This window comes from Podarcis bocagei (assembly GCF_964188305.1).
Source record: "Podarcis bocagei genome assembly, chromosome: 5".
NCBI lineage: Eukaryota > Metazoa > Chordata > Lepidosauria > Squamata > Lacertidae > Podarcis > Podarcis bocagei.
The window spans coordinates 28,649,075-28,667,707 of NC_138129.1; the positions used below are offsets into that span (position 1 = coordinate 28,649,075).

Genomic DNA, 18,633 nt, shown 5'->3' on the forward strand with positions numbered 1-18,633 from the left:
TTCTGGACCACAGATGGGGAGCCTGTAGCCTTCTGGATATTGCTCGATTGCAACTCCCATCACGCCTGACCACCGGCCATCCTGACTGGAGTCCAACAACACCTGGAAGGCCACAGGTTCCTCATCACTCTTCTAAGGCCCAGCTTTCCTTCTAGAATTCTCAGTAGCGGCATGCGACCCAAAAATGTTCCATGTCAGCTTTGGCTGATAAACAATGGATGTAAAGGAGAAGTGGGTCAACAACCAACATCCTTTGGTTATCCATATTATTCCAAGGACATCAGCGTCTCAGCTGACCTCCATTCCAAGCAAACAGAATCTGGTTGTGTGCATGACCCCCTGGAGTCTCTTACTGCTCCTAGACTGGGGTGGCATCCAGTGGCGTAGCGTGGGTTGTCAGCACCCGGGGCAAGGCAAGTAATTTGCGCCCCCTAACCCGTGGAGCCAGGTAGGGGCAGAGAGCTGCGAGTGTGAGCGCGCCCCCCTCAGATGTTGCGCCCGGTGCGGCCGGCCCCCCCTGCACCCCCCACGCTACGCCACTGGTGGCATCTAACAGAATGTAGTTTGAGCAAGCCACTTCCTTGGTGGGGTGCATGGGGCGCCCTAAATTTCTGGAGAGCTTTTGAAGACTTGCTTCAAAACGCACAGCACCATACCACCCTGGGAGGAAGCTCCATTGAATTCAATAGGGCGTCCGTCTGAGCAGACAAGGCTGCAATCCCGAGAGTAAATCGCCTCCGAATTCAACAAGGTGTTTTATTAAGAGTAGGGCATATTCTATGACTGCTCTGGGGCACCTGACGCTTCCTTCCCGGGGGAAATGTTTGTGGATGAGAATATGCATTTGGTTTTTGCTTTGTTTTTTTTGGCAAAGGCTGTTTGCAAAATACTTGGGGGGGGGGGAACTGAGCGCCCTCCCCGCCCTGGCAGCCCGGAGCCGCCTATCGCCAGCAGAGCGAGCTCCGCCGAACAAAGCCACGACAAGGAGATTAACTTCCAAATGACCCTCGCCGCGCGGCCGAAAGCGCCGCCGGAGCCCCACCCATCGGACGGACGGAGGTCTGGCTGCTGATGGTCACATGGGCCTCTCTCAGCATGGTGGGAAGGGAAAGTTTATTTGAATTGCAAGCGCTGCCCGCCTGCCTGGGGACCATCAAACTTGTGCTGCTCCGCTTCCCGGCCAGCTCTGCTGCTGCTCCTCCTTGAAGTTTGCTGCGCCCTCCGCCCCGCCAGCCCGGCTCCAAATGTTTGCAAGGTGATTTTTTAAAAGATAATAATATTGTTTTATATCCATTTCAACCTCTGCTTTTGTTCATGCTCATCCATTTATTGCTTTTGCAACATTTGTGATCGCAGATCCCCTCCTTAACCAGCGTTAAATGCATTTGCTCCTATTTGCGGCTTCTCTTCTTTTGCAACTACTTTTTATTTCTATTTTTTCCTACACCCCCTTAGTTCCCTTTCCCCATTGTCCGCCCTCTGATTCGAGGCTCCGCACGTCAGTCACGGGCTTGACTCTTGCCCCTCCCCGCCTCCCCGATTGAGCGCTGGCTCCCCGCCTTCTTCCTCTGCTTCGTCCTGCCTCCCCAAGGCCGCGTCTGGTTGGGCGGGCGCCGCGCCCGTCACGCGGGGGAGCCAATCGCAGCCGGCCTGCATGCCCACGAGCGAGCCGGGAACTTGCAAGTAAGTGTGCGACTGTGGGTTAGGGGAGCGGCAGAGCTTTTGGGGGAAGGCGGCTGGGAGGGTCGGGATGCTTTGGGAAACCCCTGGCCGGCACCGAAACGCTGGAGAGCACCCCTGGGTGTCCCTGGAAGTGGGTGAGGGAGGGGAGGTCTGTTGCTTGGAGGAGGGGCAGGATCAGACACCAGGAAGAGTTAAACGTTGCACCCCAGAGTGGTTGTTTTCCAGTACTTAAAAAAAAAAACACAACTCCAGATTTCAAGTTCCCCATGAGATGCAAAATGATGCTCGTCTTCACATACCCTGTGAAAAGTCTGGTGTTCAGTTTGCTGGAGAATCTGCCATCTGCATCTGCTGCTCAGCTAGAAAGGGATTGTGGCTTTTGGAGGGAGGAGGGATTCTTATAAATGGATTTTTGGAGGAAGCCCCTTGGATTTATTCCAGCTTCTTGGAGTCTGGTGGTACTGATCTGCAAACCCAAAGACTCTGTTTCGCTCTGTTGTGTTAGAAATGCCAGAGCTGTGCTGCAGGGGTACCTTAGGAGTACTGCAGGTGGAAATAACTGCAGGCTGAACTTAATGTGGGAAACTGGTAGCATCTTTGCTGGCTAGACAGCTAGCTAAGCCTGGTGGGGTTTTTATTTTGCAGAAGTGTTTCCAGAAAGCTGTAGATTCACCCTCAAGGTGTGAGTTCAAGAAGGGAGCTTTCCAGTAAATTTTGCATGCCCAATCTGTCATGTATCAGCTGTCTGTACTGGAGACCTGTTCATTCCTGGCTCCTCCTAGCTAGATAGGCCTAATTCTCTGTTACTATTATTTTACTAATATAGACAATCATTCAATTATGCGAGCCACCCCCTGTGGCTTCAAGTGGTACGGCTCAGATGCAGGTAAACCTGTGTCTGGGCTGTACCACCTCAAGATGCAGATGGAGGCTGGCATAATTGAATGCCCATCCATAAAAGCGAAGTCTAGCTAAGCCTTCTTGCAACTAGTTTTGTATAGGCATGAAAGGTTTCTGAAGGAAGGTGCATTCCACCATGTGATTTTCCCTCCTGTTGTCTGTACATCCTAGATCCAGTTTGCCCACCCCTATAAGAACAGACCACTAGATGTGCCTTACTCTGTTATCCCTGCAGAGACTTTTGGCTAATAGTGAGGCTTATTTGTCATCTTCTTAAGTGTCTACATTAGCTAATGTCTTGCTTTTATGTTCTGCTGACATGGCTGAGTGAGCCCTGACCGGGAAATGAAACATTTGCATGCTTTTGTTTTGTGCTGAATTGCTTACTTGGAAGTACATCTCAATTGCCTGAATGGCACTTGCTTTCCAAATTTGTCTTTAAAATCACAACCTAAAGCTCAGAAAGTCTTTTGTGTGATGCAAATGTTTACTCCCAAATAAAGTGAGATGGCGTTGTTTCAACAAGGCCTGCATCACATGCAGGCTTGCTTCAAGTAAGTACCATTGGACCTGCTGAGATTTACTTCTGAGTAAAGCAACACAGAATGTGGCTTTAGACTTCAAAGTCCAGAAAATTAATCTAGGCTGCAAAAAATTATACTAGCCTGCTATGAGTCTCCGTGCTGACCTATCAAGAGAGGAAGCCCCATCTTCCATCACCTACATGGAAATGCAGGCTTCTAGCTTTTTGGCTGGCTAGTAAAAAAAAGATCTACCAAATAGACTGGCAAGGGAGTGATGGAGCAATCCACCCCTCCTTTGGCAGCTGTCTGTATTTCTGTGATAGTTGTAGAGAAAAGGGCATCCCTCTCTTTGTGACTTGCACAGAAAGGAAGTGGACTGTGAATAAATCCTTTCCTCTTCCACCAGCCCCCTTGTTTGCCTGCATGGAATTCCTGGTCACCTGTGGCTGTCACACAAGTTGCTAAAATACAAGTATGTGATGTGGCTAACTCCATGCAGTGGTGCAGACCTTTTTGGTAGAGCAAAACCCAAACACGTCAGGTGTGCAGAAGGAAAAACATTAATTGCGTTATTCATAAACCCCATGTTTCGCTAAATAGCCCCGTCTCCCAGATAAGTCCAGGATCTAAATTTGTGTGGCTGTTCCACTGACCCCATGTCAGTTCAAAAACCCAGGGACCCGCTGATGGCCTGGAGGTGTCTGTCCATGTGAGACAAATTAGAACATGAGAAAATCCCTACTAGATCAGGCCAGAGGTTCATCTAGTCTTGCATCCTGTTTTCACAGTGGCTGACCAAATGTCTATGGGAAATTTACAAGCACTCCCCGCACTTCTAAGTCCTAGCAATTCAGAAGCATACTGCACCCATCTCTGGAAGCAGAGCATCACCAACAAGGCTAGTAGCTATTGATGGCCTTCTCCATAAATGTTTGCAATCCTCTCTACGTGTTTGTTTGGAAACAAGCCTCACATACATAAATGATGTTTCCAAGTAAGTGGGTATAGAACTGTAGCCTACAATCATTGCCCAAAACACCTGTATTTTTCCTTGGGGAGGAGAACATATAAACAACAATACATATAAACAAACAGTTCAGCAATAGAGGTATGTACATCCTTCTGAAAGGGGCCTGTTGTAACTGGGAAAATGGCACGTTTGTGTTCCTAAGCTAAATTGATAGTTTACATGATCGGGACCACTTGCCAAATAGCTCTCTGAAGGTCAGAAAACCAATTAAAGGGAAAAGAATAACCTCTGCTGTGCCTGTGAGGTTTTAACTGGTGTGGGTTCTCTTTTGGCAGCAGAGGCAGAAAGAAAATAATGGCTGGTAATGACGACCTCTTAAAGAATCTGCAGAACAACTTGCAAGAGCTGAACAATCTCCGCTCTAGGTATTACATATCAGCAAAACGTACCTTGTCTGCAGGGGCCAAGGCACTGCTTCGTGACCAGCAACAACTGCCAAGGGAGAATATGAACATCCAGCCGTTTGCTCCTAGAAAGAGCATCCGCCACCGTAACCCATACTGGCCTGATGAAGAAATCCGGACCTTCATTGAAATCTGGGGCGATGACCAAGTCCAAGCCTCGCTGGCCACCAATTTTCGCAACGAGGCTCAGTATGAGTGGATCTCTGATCGGATGCGGGAATACGGCTATGACAGGGATATGAAGCAGTGCCGTTTGCGTGCCAAAGAGCTTCGGCGAGGATACAAGGCCATTGTTTGTGGAAACAACTCCTCTGTGAGCGGCCAACGTGCCCTGCCGTTCTATGATTCCTTGAATAGTTTCCTGTGCATGCACAAAGGCCTGGTAGTGTCCAAAGTCTCCCTCTCCATAGATCGGAGGAATCGAGAGGCACAAAAGCTGGGGCTGGAACAGGAGAAAAATGAAAAACTAAGCGTCGTCCTCGTTTCCGACGATGACGAAGCTTCCATCCCAGAGCCTGCGGATGACTCAAATGGCTATTTTCAAGACCCGCGGATGGATTCCGACCCTGTGAATGCCCAATCTCCAGGTGATGAATGGGAGCAGCACGGAGAAGACGACATCCTGGCAGGTGATGAGGCTTTGCCCCATTTCCCCAGTGCTAGAGGAGAGAGCCATTCGGCTGTCAATTCAGGTGAATTTTGAGAATTCAACTCCTGTTTCAAAGATCATTGCTTTTGAGCAATGTCACCTAGGTGGGTTAAGTTAAGATGGTGGTTTGGGCTGAGCTTGATTTCTTTTTTTAAAAAAAAAACACCTCTGAGATGTGCTGGGAGGACTCCACTTACATACTAGAAGCCTGTCCCTGTAATCTAGGGATTGGGAACCTGTGGTCCTCCAGATGGCAAATTCTACAATGCCAATAAGTCCCAGCCACCATAGCCCAATAGTCATGGATAATGGGAGTTGTAGTCCAACTGGTTCCCCATCCCTGTTGTAATCCCAATTGTATGAGGTTTGGCTATAGCTACTTAGTGAGGGGGGTTGGTCCACACAAATGTCGGAGGTTGTCTCCTTAGCATTGTTGAGCATGCTCCAGAGCTAAGCCCTAGTGAACACTGGCTGAAATTAAGCTTTCAGTTAGGCGTGGAGAACCTAGAGCATCCAGATGTTCCTGGGAATATAGCTCCCATCAGCCACAACCAGCATGGTCACTGATGATGGATTTTGTAGGCCCAACAGCAACTGCAAGGCCACAGGTTCCCCTCTGCTTTTAAGTGTAGGCTGCTGCTGCTGTTTTAACTTCTTTTGGCATCTGGTGTGCTGCTGGCCACCCGCAGAATGCCACCATTTTGTTAACTCCTGCTGTCTTCCATTGCAGGCCCATCCAGCTCCTTCCCCAGGGGACCCCTGGCCGACACTGACAGAGCGAGCAACCACTGGAGCAGGAAACAGAGGAAGCAACCTGACACTGCCTCGGACCTCGTGGACGCCATATCGCAAGTGGGTGACAGGCTAGTGTGCGCCCTATCTGATTTGCACTCGAGGCACAGGGAGACGTCTGAGCTTACGCAGGCCAGGGAAAGCAATGCCCGCAAGGAGGAGTTGACCATCCTCGCAAGCCACGTGGGCCAGGCCACCAAAAACATGGACAAACTCATCACTCTTATGGAGACGTCGACCAGGCGGATCGCAGATGCCATGGACAGGCAAACAGCTGCCTTGGAGAACCTGGCACGGTTGTTTGCCACCAGGGCGCCACCTCCTCCAGTGCCCTCCACATCCCAAGGGCAGCCTCTGCATTCCTCCCCAAGCACCTCTGTACTGCTCCCATCATCATCATCGCCGCCACTGCTGGTGCTGCACAGTGCTCCAAACGCTTTGGGGGCCCACCACGCCAGTGCTCCCAAAGCTCCAGAATCACCAGCTCCCAGCGAGGCTGAGGAATGCCAGCCAGAGAAAAAGAAAATAAAAACAGAAGGCAACTAGTAGAATCTCATCATTTGACAATCCCTCAAACATGCTTCTTTGCTCTCATTGGGTAGACACTCATCCTTTAAAAAAAACTCCTTTGAGGGGGAAAGTCAGGATGGCGGAAGCTGTAACAAATCTCTCTTTTTTTAATGTAGCCAGAATTTCAGTTTGAAGGTATGTTTGCGTAGAAGAGGGAAGGATGAGTTTTGCCTAGGATGACAAAACTGTAGAGTTCACTGGCATTCCACTGTTCTGTCCCTTGCTCCATATTCTGCTGCTTTGTTATGCAATTTGGACTGCAGTCCCATGCACAGTTGCTAGGGAGTAAAGCCCCACTGAACTGTGTAAGGGTGGTTCAGATCTAGGCTTAGGCCACAGAGAAGGTTGGTTCAAAAATCTCTGCTCAGCCCTGAAGTTGGTTGGTGGCCTTTGTCAGCTGCTGTTTTTCCTCTCTCCAAATGGGTAATACAAATCTGCACTGCTTGGTGGTTTTGAAGATGAGCAATTTAAAGACTGTGAATCATTGTGCACAGTGAAACCGATATAAATGAGTAGAGAACATTATTTGTTGATATATAACATGTTGTTAAAATCAGTGAAATGCATGGTGAGCGATGGGCTCTTTTCCTCCCTTGTCTCAATGAAACCATGTCTTTATTGGCAAACAAAAATAGTCTTCAAATACTAAAATAGAACATTTTTAATGTGGTTGCGGCAGCTGCTCTTGCAAGATCAAAGCCCAAGCTTGGTGGTTCTTTCCTTCGCAGGTTATAAGAATGGGGAACCTCTGGCCCTCCAGATGATGTTGAACTACAACTCCCTTCAGCCCTAGCAAGTATGACCAATGGCCAGGGATGATGGGAGTTGTAGTTGAACAACATCTGGAGGGCCAAAGCTCCCCACAGCTGGGCTACAGCTGGAGGAAGGATAGACCTGAGTGCGCAGAGCAATGGTCTCCATTTTGTAGCTCATGCAAGACAAAATGGGTTAGTAAGAGAAGCAAAGCAAACCTTTGTCTTTCAAAGAACTCCTTGCACTTGAGAGTTCTATGAAACTCATCTCCTCCCAACCACTAACCTTGTAGAGGAGATCAAGGACTAAACATCAGGAAGAACTTTTATGACAGTAAGATTTGTTTGACATTGGAACAGTCTCCCTCAGGACATTGTGGAGGTTTTGAGCAGAGGTTGGATGGCCCTTCTGTCATGGATGCTTGAGATTCCTGCATTGCAGGGGGTTGTACTAGATGGCCTTTGGTGCATCCCTTCCAACTCTATGATTCTGTGTCTAAGTCAGGGGTGGAGAACCTCCAGGGTTAATCCTGCAGTGGTGGCACACAGCCTGCTCCCTGTCAAAATTGGCCCTTGAGGACAATCATGGAGTCAAAAAGGTTCCTCACCCCTGAACTCAGGATTTGTTTCTTTAATGTTAGCCTGCCTGTTGTTTCTGGGCAGCACACAAGCTGGGGGTATGAGTGTGACAGCCAAATCTTGCTTAACCCCAGCATCTGGCACTCAGAGAGCCAGTGTGGTGTAGTGGTTAAGAGCAGTAGTCTTGTAATCTGGTGAACCGGGTTCACTTCCCTGCTCTTCCACATGCAGCTGCTGGGTGACCTTGGACCAGTCACACTTCTTTGAAGTCTCTCAGCCCCACTCACCTCACAGAGTGTTTGTTGTGGGGGAGGAAGGAGAATGTTGGCGGCTTTGAGACTCCTTAGGGTAGTGTTAAAGCGGGATATCAAATCCAAACTCCTCCTCCTCTTCTTCAAAGCTTATGTTGTCCCTGACCAGTGCTTGTGGAGAAATCAGACTCCATGAATTTGTCTTCAAAGCCTTCAAGCTGGGGGCCAGTACTATTTCTTGTGGTAGCGAGTTCCATAAGTTAATGTTGTGCAGAGTGAAAAGTACTTTTGCTCATAAGCCCCAAGATGTACCGACAATCAACTTTGATTATGATGCCAATGTCTAGATATTGGAAGAGTGAAACGCTCTCGTCTCCCTTCCTAGTTGCCCCTTCCTCTCTCATTCTTCAGGTGGGCAGCTATGACTGCACAGAAAAAAGATTATTAGCCTCACAAACCAATGCAGTTGGCCTGACAGAGGCGCACTGTGCAGGCTGGAATTTCTCCCGTTACAATTTCCTTTATGGGAAATGTAAATTGTATTAGTGCTCAGCTGCGACTGCAAATACCTGCCTGCAATCGCTGTGTGGATATGAGTGGGGAAAGCGATTGACAAGAGTCCCAGTCCCCAAGATGGCAAACAGTTCCAACTGACCTAGGTGAGGCTGAGTGTCCTCATTCCTATACAGTGGTACCTCAGGTTACATACGCTTCAGGTTACAGACTCTAACCCAGAAATAGTGCTTCAGGATGAGAACAGAAATCATGCTCCGGCGGCGCGGCGGCAGCAGGAGGCCCCATTAGCTAAAGTGGTGTTTTAGGTTAAGAACAGTTTCAGGTTAAGTACAGACCTCCGGAATGAATTAAGTACTTAACCTGAGGTACCACTGTATTTGAAAGCGCTGTGCACCACCACCCCAGGTGAAGGGCACATTGATTCCTAAGCAAAGTATGTGGTCGTTTCAGACAAGCAACCCATTTTTAAAAAAAATGTGTATTAGGGAACTAGAGGCCTGCATCCAAAGGTTGGGCTGGTTATTTCAGCCTTGCAACTAAGGCCCCAATTATTACTAGCCTGTTAAGGGTCTAGCAGCTTCTGTTTCCACGACGGCTACAGAGAAGAAACCCTACCTCCTCTTGGCATGCTGAGAGAGAGGGAAGAATGCCTTCTACGAAGCAGATTGTGCCAGCCTGCTACATTTTCAGGAAGGCCATGAAGGAAGGAACAAAGTAGACAGCATCAAAACGCCACATATCCTGTAGTGTGGGGCTCACGGAAGTTGCAAGTAAAAGGTGTGAGAGAGAGTATTGCCAATACATTCTAAGCGCATATGCTATTGAAGAGGCACTGCCACTTTTAACTGAAAAGTGCAGACTGCTCTTGTTTCTCAAATGCCTAGTTGTAACTGGGATCTCTATTGTAGAAGATCAAGGTTATGTTTCACCTAAGTAATACTAATTTTGTTTTTGTTTTTTTTTAAAAAGCTCTCAACATTTTTTACATGGCTACCATACCAATAAAGTTGGATACTAAAAACTTAAAGTGGTGACCATTTATTAACATTTGGTATGTATGTCCAGCAGTTCGGGGGTGGGAGAGACTTAATATCATTTGAAGTTCTTTTAAACTCAACTATCATTACATTTTAATAAATAGGCTTAGGTTCATTTTGTGAAATGAGTTGCTCAGGCATTTTAATGCAGGAAATAAAAATAATCATCACCTTAAAACAATTCCATCTTAGTCAGCGTAGCTATCTTTTTTGCATTTTGCCTACAGAAGAAACTGAAAATAGTCTAGGGATTAAGCCTCACAAAACCACAGTTCCTCAGATGAAGTAATGGTATTTGAGCCAGTTTGTGCTTGGAGCATAGAGGTGATTTTAGATACCTATGATTCCAGTGACTGCAGTACAATTACTTGCATATAATAATCTACATTAAAGGGACACACATTGACACATTCTTAATAAGAGTTTAAATGCCGTTTCATAACTGTTCATTGGGAAACTGAATCAATTTAATTTCCCATTAAGCAGGGGTATAATGAGGATGCAACGGGTTGAATGCCTAAGCATCTAATCTATGCTCATAGTAATGCAGCCTTTAAACATAATTCAACAGAGGAAATGTTCATCCCCACACACAGGCCCAATTTCGCTTAGTAGTCAGTTGTTTGCTTTGCCTTTTTCCCCCTCCCCAAGTGGTCTAACCTTATGTCAGGTTACAGCGTTATTTACTTATTCTGTTTGTAAATCACCGTGCTGCAAGGCACACCCATGGTGGTTTATAATATTAAAACACTAAAACAAATTAAATTGTACGAAACAAAGAGTGGGAACCTTTTTCACCCTAGCACCACATTTCCTTATGAGGAAACCTTATGAGGGCCATATGCCAGGGGTGGCTGGGGCCAGAGATGAAAGTGGTCCAAACAATGAACCAGAAATTTAGCACTTCTGCAGTAGGGTAGCTTCTGTACACATTCGCACACACCGCTCTCTCCTCTATCCAGACAAACGACATTATCAGAGGTCAAGGACATATTCTAGCAGGGTAATACTCTCAAGGAGAATGTGAAGAAAGGCCAGTGAGGGTGGGGCCTTGGAAGAAATTCAAGGGTTGTGTGATCTGGGGAGAATTCTGAGTCAGAAAGGGCTGAAGGGAGACGGAAATGGAGCAAGAGCTCATGGGTTGAAAGCCTCTTCAGGAGACAATGAAACATGCTGCCTGGTCTGGGCTTCTCCGCTTCTGTCACTAAACTGCTGTGTGATGGGAAGAGCCAACATTCTTCGTTCATCTCTCAAGCCACAGGCATCATAACACATGCTAACTCACCTCCCATCTCTCCAAACACACCCTTGATGGCCAAAACCGCTATGTGCCTCATGTAGTTGTGCAGGGTACCCATGTTTCTGTGCTCATCACAAATGCACAAGCTGTTGCTGCAGCACCGTAGACACAGGTTTGTGCAATTGGTAGGAGTTTATTTAGGGCATATGTTGCCCCCTCCCCCCCCAAAAAAAAAAATCTGTTCTGGGGCTTCCTCCCAACTCACCAGAGCAGATGAGGGTGGTGCTCACAGGAATAAGAGGAAGTCCCATTGTGCAGACAGATAAAACGCTACATATTGTGATGGTATGGCAACAGAAAGGTTTCTCTTTCTTAACTGCTGATTCCAACATAAAGAGAAATATTAGTATGAATCAATAGGATATTAAGTATGAATCAATAGGATATTAAGCACTGGTTGAAATGAATATCCCAGTCCTTAACACGGTCGATTTACTTCAGATTTGAGGCTTTGACCTCATCCTGTGCATTGAGCAAATAATCGTATCCATGAAAAATAAAACTGCAGCCGTATTTTACACTTGCTGGGGAGTAATTCCGACAGAATGTACACCTTGTAAATCCCATTGCAATTACTAGGATGTTTAAGCCTAGGATGCTTGCAATCCTGTGCACGTTGAATCAAAGAGTAAATTCTGTTAAATTCATTTGGTCTAACTTAAGTAAACATGTAGAGGCTTCCTTTACATGTAAGTTCATTTGATGGAATTTCAACATTTGAGTAAAAGTTTTGAACAAACCTTGTTTCAGAAAGCCTTATGCAAATTATATTTAAAACTGTTTTGATTATCATTATTAAAAATAAATTCCCCAGGTATGACTAAGAAATTGATACAGCTAAAAAGAACTGAGTTTAGAATACCAAAAGGTCTAGATTTACTGCTTCAGAAAAATAAAATGCAAAGTTATCCCATTAATTCAGTTGCATTAATCTTTACTTAAAATCTCCCAGTGCCAGCTGTCAGTTAATTTCAGCTTAATGGTACCTGCCATTTTAACGTCAAGTGTTGATTGCAAATTATGGAGGAAATATATGCCAAAAGACATGCCCTGTGTACTGAGAAGGGCTTATAATACCCACAATGTCCAAGTTGGGTACTGCAAATTGCCCCATCTTTTTGTGGTGTAGTGGTTAAGAGCGGTAGTCACGTAATCTGGGTAACCGGGTTCGCGTCTCCGCTCCTCCACATGCAGCTGCTGGGTGACCTTGGGCCAGTCACACTTCTTTGAAGTCTCTCAGCCCCACTCACCTCACAGAGTGTTTGTTGTGGGGGAGGAAGGGAAAGGAGATTGTTAGCCGCTTTGAGACTCCTGAAGGGGAGTGAAAGGCGGGATATCAAATCCAAACTCTTCTTCTCTTCTTTTAAAATTTTATTTTGACAAAGTAATATTCATAAATGAATAAGAATAAAAATGTGCACCCCACCACTGAGACCATTCCATTGTAACTATCCAACCTCGCAAAATTTCAACACCTCTTGCGATGGTTTGACCCCTTTCCGTTTTAACAGTACAAATTCTACAAATACCCACCAAATCTCCTCAAAATCATTTCTCCTGCATATTCCCTGTGTTACCTTAATGGTGCATGTTAATTTATCATTTATAACTACGTCCCACACCTCTGTATACCATTCTTCCATTTTATATTCTGCTTGCCCCTTCCACTTCCTAGCTATAATAATTCGTGCAGCTGTCAATAAATTTGTGAGCAAGTCCTTCATAGCCTGTGAACCTTCCACTGCATCATAAATTGATAATATTGCTACCTCTGGACTTTGAGTCAGCTTTAACCCAGTGCAATTTCTACATCTTACTCAGAATTGTCTACTCTTTTAGTGGTTCTCAGGCAGGAGTCTTTCCCACAACATCTCCCTGGTCTAGAGAGAATATTGCTGCTTGATCCTGCCAATACCAAGGATTGAACCTGGAAAGTTCTTCATGAAAAGCATGTGCTTTCCCACTGATATACAGTCCCTCCCCATTGTTATGGTTGAACCCAGTCCAGTATCCAATATAACAGGCTGAACCAGCTCTTGTTTATTTATATCCCACCTTTCCTCCAAAGAACTCAAACTGGTGTGCATGATTCTCCTTCTCCTCCTTTAATCCCCACAGCAACTCTGAGGTTGGGGAGGCTGAGAGGCAGTGAGTGGCCCAAGGTCACTCCGTGAGCTTCATGGCGGAGTGGGGATTTGAACTCTGGTCTCCCAGGTCCTGGGCCAGCACTTTTAACCACTACACCACACTGGCTCTTGATGGCAGAAGCAGTATGGAACCCATGCCGTTTCTGCTCTGTCACAGTGGGGTCACCCTTTGCAAAACCCAGTGCCCTTTGTAAGCTCCCAATATCACAGTACCTAAAAATGTGGTTCCATACTAATTTCAGCGGGGCCATGATCTTTGCATGACATATATAACTTGTGGAACCTTTTTCCAGGCTACATTTCCTTCTAAGGGCCACATGGCAAGAGCAGACGGGGCCAGAGGCAAAAGTGAACAGAAAAATGAATGTGTATTTTACATAATCCTCTCTGTGTTCTCCATCCAGGGCAGGAAGTGGTATCATTATCAGAGCTGAAGGTCACATTCAAGGCAGGCAAAAACACACAAAGGTGTGAAGTGGGGACACTGAAGGGTGTGACCTTAGGAGGGTCTTCAGGACCAGGCAGAGGGGGCTAGAGGGCTTCTGTCATCCTCCAGGCCTGAGGTTCGCTACTTCTGTGTTCAAGCTGCTGCCAGACATCTTGCTGCAGTTTTGTTTATTTTCACCCAGACAGGGAAATACAGTGTTCATACACGCAAGGAACTAGCATCTGCATCTGACAGGGAAAGACAGGAAGAACAATGAGGTTACGCAAAACAGATTCCTAATTGGTGCATGCAAGCAGACAATTCTGCCCCGCTGGTTCCACAGAAGGGACAGACAGTGCAGTGGGAGAGATTTATGGCTTTTACATCAGGCTTACCTGAGCAGCTGTCCTGCATGGGGAAATGGAAATTAGCTAATGGTACCAGTTTTCTGAACAAGAGTAGCGAGAAGCTCGAGTGTGCCTTTTCAGAGGACTACAATGGCAGCTCTGCTGGAACAAGATCCCAAACACAAGCAACAAGACCAGCATGCTAATGTTATTTATACTGCTCAAGGACAGTATTACATCCTGCAAGAATAAAAAAGATGGTCCTGACTTTGGGACATACAGAACATTAAAGGAGCAGGAGCAGAAAGGGCTTAGCCAATAAAGGAGCACAGCGAAGTCCATTAACCTCTGACTCTCCACACCTATGTCAAGGTGAGGGAGGAAGAGATGAGCTATGTGGCTGCAGGGGACAGTGGATTCATCTTTTGGTCTGCTTCTAGCTGCACTGTCGTCAAAGTTCAGCTCAGCCTTTTTACCGGATCTGAGAAAGTAGAGGTGGGAACTGATAGGAAAGCATTCTTAGGACTAACCAGTGCTTTTTTTCTGGGGGGACACAGGGGTACGCATACTCCTAAACATTTTGTAAATCTTTGTACTTTTGTACATTTACTGTACAGTGGTACCTCGGATTACAGACACTTCAGTTTATAGACACTTCAAGTTACAGACTCCGCTAACCCAGCAATAGTACCTCGGGTTAAGAACTTTGCCCCAGGATGAGAACAGAAATTGCATGGCAGTGGTGCGGTGGCAACGGGAGGCCCCAATAGCGAAAGTGGTACCTTAGGTTAAGAACAGTTTCAGTTTAAGAACGGACCTCCAGAATGAATTAAGTTCTTAACCCGAGGTACCACTGTATTTATTTTTCCCAATATGAACTATAAAATGGTGATTTTCTTGAGTCAAAATGAGAGTACCCCTAAACATTATTATTTTTTTTAGAAAAAAGTACTGGGACTGATACCCACCACAAGAGCATGCTCCTATAGAGCTAGCAGATCAAATAACTGGGTCTATACCATAGTAGTGTGCTACAAAGGGACGCTCAGAAATCTAAGCAAACCAAGGCGATTCTAGCGCAGTGCTCCAAATGTTGTTGGACTACACAGCTCCCATCATCCCCGACCACTGGCCATGCCAGGCTGGTGCTGATCGGAGCTGGATTCCCAGTTGGCAATGACCCTGTGGTTCCCCAGTTGTGGAATGCCCTCCTAAATGTCTCCATCATTCTTAACTTTCAGGAGGAATCTGAAAATATTCCTGCTTATGCGGGCATTTGGTGACTAATGAACACCGTTCTCACGATCATTGGATGGAAGAATGTTTGCGACTGTAATTGCTTCTAACTAAAACTGCTTTTAAGGGACGCGGGTGGCGCTGTGGGTTAAACCACAGAGCCTAGGGCTTGCCGATCAGAAGGTCAGTGGTTTGAATCCCCGCGACGGGGTGAGCTCCTGTTGTTTGGTCCCAGCTCCTACCCACCTAGCAGTTTGAAAGCACGCCAGTGCAAGTAGATAAATAGGTACCGCTCCGGCAGGAAGGTAAACAGCGTTTCCGTGTGCTGCTCTGGTTCGCCAGAAGCGGCTTAGTCATGCTGGCCACATAACCCGGAAGCTGTATGCCGGCTCCCTCGGCCAATAAAGCCAGATGAGCCCTGCAACCCCAGAGTCAGTCATGACTGGACCTAATGGTCAGGGGTCCCTTTACCTTTACCTTTACCTTTAAAACTGCTTTTAGAGGTTTTGAATTGTAATTGTGTTCAGAATATTTTTCCTGTTTTCGTTTATAAATTGTGTATCTGTTTGCTGCAGGGTATGAATTCGGTTTATAATGAGTAACAGCATCTGGAAGGCTTTGCACCCTTGGGCTGAAGTATCAAGTCTGAGATGTTGCAGATGAGGCTCAACACTTCCACTACAGTTAGGAAGCCCACTGGGAGGCGGGCTTGTACAAGTCAGTTTCTCAGTCCAATCTTATTTCACATGGGTTGCTGAGAGGATAATACTGAAGCGGAAACATGCAACAAAAAGTTGAGCAGTGCAACCTCAGAGGATGCTTGTGGGATACAGGGTAGTGACAGCAGATAGCCCTGCTGCTTCGAAATACAAAGGGTTGGCGTGGCTTGACTTCATTTAAATAATTTTGAAAGGGGAAATTAGGAAATTACTGTAGCACACAGGAGAACAGTCATTGGTATCCTCAAAGCATGTGCATTAAGCTCAGCCCACCCTCACCAACCCTTTGTGTCCTTGGATTTATCACAGAGGGACCAATGCCAGGCCTAAAGGTGTGGTTAGATTGGGATTATGGAGAACCACTAGCCTTGCATGGTACATGTGCCAAACTGTAAGCCGTCAAGCAGGTACCATGTAACTCATATTTGTCTACTCTGAATGCGCCTTCTGCTTATTATTAGAGCATGAAACTCTTAATCTCAGCGTCATGGGTTGAAGCCTCACATTGGGCAAGTTTCCAGCATTGCAGAGGGTTGGACTAGAAAACCCTCGTGGTACCTTGCAGCTCTACAGTTCTTCAATTCTTTGGTTCTAAATCAATAAAAGAATACTGGCACTTAGATGCCATGGAATATTTTTTTCCCTTTTTTATTAAAATTTTTCTTGGTTTACAAAAGTATGTGCAATCTCTCTCTCTCTCTCTTATTTAAGTAACATTTTTCTACAGATCAGTTTCATTTGTTGAGACATTAGGAAGAAAAGGGGGAATGAGGTGGAGGGGGAAAGGTGAGTGGGGGTGGGGGCGATGTTTTCTATTTTACTTAATATATGTGATGTTTTGTGTCAGCGTCACTTGTGCAGGTTCTCTGCTATTCACTTGTGTTTCTTTGGTGGTGAGAGAGGTTGGGGTTAGCCTAGGGTGTGGTTGTTTGTGATTGGCTGTGGTGATCCTTGTTTTCATGTGTGAGTGGGGTGGGTGGGTGTTTTGGATCAGGTTAGCCATATTGATTTGTATGTTGTTGGTGGATTTTAGTCATTGCCTTGTTGGGCTGTGCATGTGATAAAGGGGAGCCATACCGAGAGATGCCATGAAATTGAATTCTGCCTCACCACGTTGCACAAGCAAACCTCAGCGCTCTCTTCTCCCAAAATTTGCTCAAGGATGTCTCCCAACCCACTGTGTGGAGCGTGGCAGGCAAAAGGAGGGTGTTGAAGCCCTGTTACATACACAGAAGTCCACTCCACACAGCCAGTCAACCTTGTGGGCAGTATCCAACTAATGGACCCTGTCAGTGCAGTTTTACACTTAGGCAACATAGTGTCTCCCCTCTCCTCCTCCCCACATGCCTCTTAAATCTCTTCTAAGGGTTCCCACTGATTTGGAGAGGGTGGAGGGAGGGTTGTAGAGAGAAGGGAAAGTTCCACTGCGGAAGTGTAAATCCTTCTGCTTCTGGGATGTTCATTGGATGCTGCCCTGTATTTTTATTTTAAGAAGCCTCTGGGGGAGTTATAGATATGCATAGCATTTACCCATCCACTCCTACATCTATCACACACACCTCAAATGCTCCTATGAATCCACCATGTTGTTCTGACTCTACCCACAGAGCAGCCAACTCCAAGAGACCAGCTTTAATTCTGCCAGTGTGGATTATTTTAAGCCCCAGACTAAATAAAATGGAAGGGATGCAAGCTGGAAGCTGAGGTCACTGTGGCCTTTCAGAGCCACTCCTACCAGAAATACCTCGTTAATAACATTCAAGAATCACTTCACAATTTAGCCAAAGAAAAAGGCTTTGTAATACTTGAGAGCCGTTCTCTGATATTTTTGGTATCGAAGGCATTTTAAATGTATAACAAGATGTTCAGCATGCATCCGAGGTGGGTGGAAGAGGGGAAATGAACTGAAACAGGCATAAGTGTGCCAGCATTGGAGTGCCAGCTTTCGGCTTTGGCAACAGAATTCTTCCTTTTTCAATTTTTCCTTTTTCATTGAACTGAATCTACTACGAGCAGAGCTCTCGCCCTCCACCCCCCGCCACACATGTTTACAAGCTATTACTAGGTTATAATTCTGTATGTAGCACTTATTATATTGTCTGCCTTCAGCAGAGATGCTGGTGAGCTTTGCGCCAATGCTACTACCCAAGGGAGTTTGATCATGGGTACAGTCAACCTGTACTTAGTGGAGAACCTACAGTCCATGGGTCAAATTAGGGCCATGGGGTTGTGTTCCCCAAGCCTTATCCACCTGTCCTACAACTGATGTCATTTATAATGCCAGGTACAGGACAGGTAAAGTCACGGCTACAAAGGAACAATCGGAAGCTCCTGGTTGTTCTTGACAAATCTGTATGTGGCAACTTTCACAAGCCCCACTGGCATGGTGTAGTAGAGACAATCCCTGCTTAAAGCAGCATCAATCACATCCGATAGCACCAATCAATAGCACTTCTCAGTGGTGACATCAAGTCCCACTATGATCAGCTGGACTCTTCCCTTTGCAGCAATAGGAACTCAAGCCACTATGCACAAGAAAAATGTGCCACCTGGTCATTGTGATGCCATGCGACTGGCAGGTGAGCAGCCGCAACCACTTGTCAAAGTGGCCTGTCAAGGGTAAGGGAGCTCAGGATTTGGCTGTTCCCCATCCCTGGTATGGTTTGAAGGAATATGCATGTGGGTCCTTGGAGCAAAACTCTTGGGTGCATTCCTCCTCCTCCACTACCTGAAGGTAAGCCATGGTTTAGCTTAGTGTTAAATCAGAACT

At 46.3% G+C, this 18,633-nt stretch overlaps 1 protein-coding gene across 7 annotated transcripts in view; it reads left to right on the forward strand.

Annotated features, from left to right (window-relative positions):
• Positions 1–1,354: 1,354 nt before the first annotated feature.
• Positions 1,355–18,633, forward strand: part of LOC308588109 (uncharacterized protein) — a 336,103-nt gene continuing 318,824 nt past the window's right edge. Inside the window, exons 1-4 of one of the 7 annotated variants that reach the window (XR_014008590.1) lie at positions 1,356–1,683; positions 3,896–4,101; positions 4,413–5,233; positions 5,921–8,834. Coding sequence is in view for 1 of the 7 variants with exons in the window: in XM_081196397.1 (XP_081052523.1) it covers positions 3,091–3,137; positions 4,413–5,233; positions 5,921–6,528 (1,476 nt within the window). In the remaining 6 variants the exon portion in view is untranslated. Of the gene's footprint in view, positions 1,684–1,716; positions 1,818–2,074; positions 3,138–3,895; positions 4,102–4,412; positions 5,234–5,920; positions 9,678–18,633 lie in introns of those variants that run through there. The other 6 variants (XR_014008591.1, XR_014008594.1, XR_014008589.1 and 3 more) reach the window with 6 other exon arrangements.